Source organism: Lactuca sativa, chromosome 1, assembly GCF_002870075.4.
Source record: "Lactuca sativa cultivar Salinas chromosome 1, Lsat_Salinas_v11, whole genome shotgun sequence".
Classification (NCBI taxonomy): Eukaryota; Viridiplantae; Streptophyta; class Magnoliopsida; order Asterales; family Asteraceae; genus Lactuca; species Lactuca sativa.
Window position 1 is genome coordinate 35,534,726 of NC_056623.2, and position 6,621 is coordinate 35,541,346.

Genomic DNA, 6,621 nt, shown 5'->3' on the forward strand with positions numbered 1-6,621 from the left:
GATTTTATAGTTTTGGGCCTCGATTGTGAGTATTGGATGGACCAGGGGTGAAACGGTCATTTCACCCCAAGTAAGAGTTAAGGATCATGGTTTGAGACCCAATTGCTAATTGGGTGATATTCTAGTATTGATAGTTCGAGGAGTTGCCAGGACAACAGTTAAGGATTTCTTGCAATGGACTTCAGCAGCGCGATGTGAGTTACCTTCCAGTAGAAGTGGGTCTAAGGCCACAATGTCGGCCCACTAGTAGGAGTTGTTTGTTAGATGATTGTCTTTGTGATAATTTTCTGGTATGCAACTATCTGTTATGTTTTATGTGCTAGTATGGTATGATGTTATGTGATAGTGGTAGTAGGGGGAATAGTCCATGTATCAGGTCAAAAGGACCAAAGGGGTAGGTCGGGCACCCCGGTATGCCTGTCAGTATGTTTATGTTATGTTATTATGTGCTAGTGGTAGGGGTGAAATAGTCCCTGTAACCGGTTGAGATACACCGGAGGGTAGGTTGGACACCTATATATGTCTGACATGGGGTAGGTCAGGCACCCCGGTATGCCTGACAATGGGGTAGGTTAAGCACCCTGATATGCACAACAGGGTAGGTCGGGCACCTAGATATGCTTGATAGGGTTGGTCGGGCACCGAGATATGCCTGACAGGGTAGGCCGGACACACATATATGCTTGCCAGTACGTGATTTGTATGGTATGTGGTATGATGGGGGAACTCACTAAGCTTCGTGATTACAGTTTACAGTTTTGGTTTCAAGTACTTCGTTTTCAAAGGAAATGAGCCGACTCGATCGCAACGCATCAACTATGTTTTCCACACATGAGATCTTTGAGTTTATACTCTGATATTGTTTTATGATGATATGTTTTGATTATTGACATACTAGTTTGACATGATATATTATTATGGATATTTTCTTATATTTTATAATAACTTAATTAAAACGAAATTTTTGATCTTAAATTTTGAGATCTTACCGTTTGATTTTTAGTATTTCTATTTAAAACCAAATAATGTTAATCCATGCTTATAGTAATAGCAATGAAATGAAAAATTACAAATTAAATATTTTTGGAATATTTGCATAAAATTTGTATACTATAAAACAATTGAATTGATTATTTAGAGGCCGCTTCCGAATTCGTGGCTATATTATTATTTATTAATAGCTATTACTATTTTTATGATTTTCCTTTATATATATATATATATATATATATATATATATATATATATATATATATATATATATATATATATATATATATATATATATATATATATATATATATATATATATATATATATATATATATATATATATATATATATATATATATATCCCCTAATCTTCTCTAATAAATGAAGGTTTTTTTTTTGCCACTTGTCACTCTTACATTAATTTGGACACATGTCATTTTTTGTTATTTTTGAATAATTTTTTTTCCATTTGTCATTTTCTCATTTTTTATCTTTTCTTAATTAACAATCAAAGTTACGCACCAATTATTAATCGCCTTAATTAAAAATAGTGAATAAATTACAATATTAGTACTCATATATTGTATTTAATATGTTTCTTTTTAAATTCAAATTTTAAATTTCAAATCTAAAATTTCAAATTTAAATAAATTTTTGTTTAAACATTTATATACATTTTTTGTTTTACCAAACCCGTATAACATACAGGTTTCACAACTAGTCTCATAAATAAAAGCAATTTTGCCAGGTGGCATTCTATTAGACCCCCAAAATTGATTTATCCCGCCTAAATCACGTAAGTGATTTTCCAAAACTACCCTTTATGCCTCTTATTCATTCATTATTATCGGGAGACAGCCGTTCATCAATTTGAAACCCTAATCTATCTGCTCATATCTCTCTCTCTCTCTCTATGTGTGTGTGTGTGTGTGAAGACGATTGTCATGAATAATAGATTTATGCAAGTTGTTAATCTCGATTTTAAGTAAGTAATCTTCTTCTTTAGCTTCAATTTATTGTTTTAATTTAGGTTACTTGAAGCAGAGTCTCCAAATTCATTAGTCTGATTGTGGTTTTTTTTGTCCATCTTTACCAATATCTATAGTTAATAAGTTAGTTTTTATTTCAACTGGAATGTTGATATCATAATCATTGTTTAATCTCATGAAAGGCAGAGCATTTTGTTGATAAAGTAACTTACAGTTTTTGTAAAACTTTTGGACGCTGAAGCAATTTTCCTCAATCGAGAATGATGTCATGAGAAATGAGGAGGATTTTCTACAAATGTTTAATCAGATCGAGAAATTGATGGTCGAGGTAAGGTTTTTCTATGTCTAAATATTAATGTCCGCTATGTGTTCGATGATATATCTCTTACAATTGCGACATGTTTTTCTTTTACTCCGGTCTTTGTTTTCTTGATCATTATTGTTCATTTATTGAATTATTTTGTTAGTCTTGTATAGGATGTCCCATATATGACAGGTAATAGTTGCCCGATTTGATTTTGGATTCAAAAGGGCATTCTTTTACTTCCACAATTCAAATGGATTTCAATTATTTTGCTAATAGCGTTGATCATTAAATTTATAGAAAGCATCACATTAACTGAATATGGAAAAAATTGATTCCGTTTGATAGATTTTTTCAAAAATTCATAAGCTTAGTTTTTTGTTTCTGGATTAATGGATTGATTTTGATTATTGGTTTTGTCAAATCTGTATTGAATGAGAAAAGAGTCCTTAGAAATTACATCTTCCCATTTCAGAATTGTGTGCTAACTTTTGTTTCTAATTTCACTTAATGCGAATATTTCAATTAAATTTTTATTTTTATTTTTTATTATTCATTATGTTTTGATAGGTTACATATGGGAATTTGTTTGGATAGATAACTAAATATATTAAATAATATAACTATTTTTTTTCTTATATTTATCTATTTTAGGAGTTACCGCAAATACTCTAAGATAAGAAACGAACCGAAGGCAATGAAGATGATGTGTTTTTGTTGAAGTTTTTAGTGGTCGATATATCTTAAAAGGGAGAACAAAGGTAATAAGGATTCAAAATCTTGAATTTATACTTGGGATTTGCGATTTGTAATTTGTTTGTTTTGATTGGGCGGTGAAACCACATTGCAGGTTGAACAATTGCATAAAATATTCATGCTTTGTGGCAATCCAGAAGATGAGTTCTGGAAAAATTCGTCACTTAATCTTGCAATAATGTTTAAACCACGTGATTATGAAAGCTCTCTTAGGGAAAGGTGTAAAGAACTCCCGGAATCTGTTGTCAACCTAATCGCGTCTTTCCTTTCTGTTGAACCAGAAAAATGTATGATTACTACATCTGCTCTTCAATCTGATGTACCAATTTGCTTAATCACATGCGTTTGTCTTCTTTGGTTCTAGACATAAAATATAATATATTACACTTGGTTTTTGTAGATGTAGCCAATAAAAAGTTTAAATTTTCTTATTATGACTTTTAACAAGTTTTTTTTTTTTTTTTTTCAATTCATGCGAATAATCTTACTTGCATGGAAAGGAATATTTAAACTTTTTTCCCTTTTAGATTAGAATTTCTAAAGTAAAAGTCATAATAAGAAAATTTTTCATAGTATAAATTTGTAATTAGAAGAAATAAAAGCAGAATGTTATACACAACAAAATGGAATTACACAAATATTTCATGCATTTGGCCCTTTAGTTGATTGGTTGTACAAAAAGAATTGAAAGTATCGCATGTGTCCATCTATGCAAAAAAAATTGTTTTTTGCTTAATTTTTTAATATGTAATTAGAAGTAGGTTGTTGTTAAAAAATATATGTATTTTGCTATTTGAGGATGTTTATAAGGGGTAAGTCTTTGAAATTCATTTTGTAAGTACTTAATTCTCTTTTCATCATAGATGTTTAATGTACATGTATTAACATTGGAGGGTTGATTGTCATGTGTTATTAAAGCAAATTCTCTCTATTATAGGACCACAGTAAGAAAACAACAGATGATTATTTTGAAAATTGGGAACTTTTGAATGTTCATGCACAATTGTGACTTCTGGCATATACATGATTTAGCTAAGGTTTTATAACTCCATGAAAAAATTGAGGAGTTTTGCACAATTAGACATTAGGCGCAAGTTGAAATACTATATTGATAGTTGTGAAACTCACATAGAGCACTAAGTGATTTACACAATTAAAAATTTAGACAAAAAACTTATATTTTATTATTTTAATAAAAATTTATAAATTTTTTGATTTTTCATTACATTTTTAATTATCAATATTATTATACTTTTTTACTCGTGGTTTCCACGGGTTGTAACCTAGTATATATATATATATATATATATATATATATATATATATATATATATATATATATATATATATATATGGATTTAGGAATTATATTTTGAAATATAAATATTATTATTGAGAAAATAGATAAATTTAACAACTGTAATAATATTTACCTAAAAAACACTGATTTTGCATTATCTTGACACTTAATTTTCTTTCTTTCACGAGACTCATGTGTCCTCTTAAAGTCATCTTAATACAAAAGGAAGTAAACAAAAAATAAAAAAGGAATGAAAAATCTCGTAGTCATAGTCATAGAGAAGAGTCCAGAGGTTCATCGCTTTCTATTTCGTAGATCTCAACCGTCCGATCATCAGTTACCTGTTCTTCCTCATCTACGCCGTCAATAACATGATTCCATTCCTCCATAGGTGCGCACTCTAGCTTATGGTGCACCCTCCAATCATGCGCCTGACACCCACGTGAGCAGTAGTTCACCATCCCACAACCCGAACATCTTCTGAACTCATTCCTTCGGGTCTCCGGTCGACCACACCACCCATCGGAGCACAATCTCAGACCCGGACCCGGAACGCCGCCGCCTCTCAACCCAAACCACTCAATCAAAAACCGGTTCGCAGGGTGGAGTTTTTTCTCCAGTAAGCTTGAACCGTATCCGCATGGTGATCCATTTGATTCTATTAAATCCGGTCGATGAGACGGCGTAGTGTTGAATGCGCGTAGGACGGACGCAAGTTCACACGCGTTGGCTTGGACGAGGAGACGGCGTCCTTCTTCGACGTCTTTCCGTACACCGTAACCGTCTTGAAGGCAGTGTCCGAGCTCCCTAAGAGCGTCGACGTGACCGAGATAAGCGGCTCTTGCACAGAGAGCAACTGCAGCTCGGAGGTCCTTATCGTTTTTCTTGCCTCCACTGCCGTTGAACTGAATCAGAGCCAGTGAGTATAGTGCCGGCGCGTGAGACTTAATCGCCGCTTTCGCCATCAACGACGCTCCACTTCCTCGATTTTGTAGACAATAAAATCGGATCTAGGAAAAAAACACAAAACAACTCTAAATATATACCAAACGAAACTAATCCATCGATTTCTACGACCACAATCCCGTTATTCAAGCAAATACTAATTACCAATTACCATTCCAAGAGTATAATACGCCTCTTTGTTGCCGGCGTTGACGCACAATTTCAAAAACCGGTGAGCCTCATCAGACCAGTTTTTAGCTCTGACGGCAACCGCTCCGCTTCCGGCGTTCGACAAAACCAGAGGATGCACGCCTAATTTCTTCAACCTTTTACATCTACAAGAATAAAAATCGGAAAACTATAATATTAGATAAACAAATTTTAGTTCACAATCATTTCTAACAAAACACCAGAAATTTGGTATGCATATTTTAGAACAAAACGTACGTAAGAAGAACAGCCACGAAATCAGCCGGAGAAGATGCCGTAGAAGTGAGTTTGCACAGAATTACAATAACAATCTCATCAGGTAACGATTCAAACAGATCGGATCTTGTTGTTGTTGTTCCATAAAGAACAGCTCCTCCTCCTCTTTGTCGTAGCTGCTTCTTCATCTTTTGCAGAAAACAAATTCAAAACTGCACGAGCATTTTGAAGTGTTTGTCGTCGAAAGTGATAATAGGGAATACTTGAAACGCTTTTATAGTTCATGAAGAGGAACAGAGGAGAAAAGATGAATGAATGAAAAACTCCTAGTAATAAGGACAAAGAACCCACGTAACAAGATACTACAATATACAATATGGAATTATAAACTTAAAATCTATAAATTTTATACGATATAAAACGGCCGGGTCGGTTTTTCCTATCAGGTTTTTATTTTTCTTAATTTACAAAATGATCCATTTAACTCGCCGACAAATATTTTTTTTGTCTTTTATTCGGTTTTATATGCATCAACACTTATGGGTCTAAAATATTTTCCAGAGTTAAATAGGTGGTGTTTCAGAAACTTTTAACGGTTTTATTTTTGTAATTATGCCTTTTTTTTTTTTTTTTTTTTTTTAAAGTTGGTCCAAAAAAAAAATCATGCTTGGATGAGACAATTTTTTTTTCTCTTTTTCGTTAGATTTTTTAAAATAATTTAGTCGATATTAGGGATTGTTTACAACTTTTGATAATTCAATCGTTTAAATGATACAATGTTGCAGATAAATTTGTCTTTGAATAAAAATATATTGTTTGGTTAGTCCTCTAATTAACTATATTGAATGATAAAAATAATGATTTTATTTTCTATCCAAGAGGTAAAGTTGAAATGTTTTAAAATCTAA

The 6,621-nt window shown here is 32.2% G+C and overlaps 1 protein-coding gene across 1 annotated transcript; it reads right to left on the reverse strand.

Moving 5' to 3' along the window:
* Window positions 1-4,470: 4,470 nt before the first annotated feature.
* Window positions 4,471-6,070, reverse strand: LOC111920161 (F-box protein At1g67340). The gene is made up of 3 exons (XM_023915758.3): window positions 5,735-6,070; window positions 5,460-5,622; window positions 4,471-5,352 (listed from the first exon to the last, which is right to left on the reverse strand). The coding sequence occupies exons 1-3, from the start codon at window positions 5,899-5,901 to the stop codon at window positions 4,615-4,617; spliced, it is 1,068 nt and encodes a 355-aa protein (XP_023771526.1). The 5' UTR covers window positions 5,902-6,070; the 3' UTR covers window positions 4,471-4,614.
* Between the last annotated feature and the right edge of the window lie 551 nt (window positions 6,071-6,621).

Coding starts and splice junctions, on each gene's coding strand:
- LOC111920161 (XM_023915758.3), bottom strand. CDS start 5,901: ATGAAGAAGCAGCTACGACAAAGAGGAGGAGGAGCTGTTCTTTATGGA. Junction 5,623..5,734: donor TTCGTGGCTGTTCTTCTTAC/GTACGTTTTGTT, acceptor TTATTCTTGTAG/ATGTAAAAGGTTGAAGAAAT. Junction 5,353..5,459: donor CGTATTATACTCTTGGAATG/GTAATTGGTAAT, acceptor TTTTTTTCCTAG/ATCCGATTTTATTGTCTACA.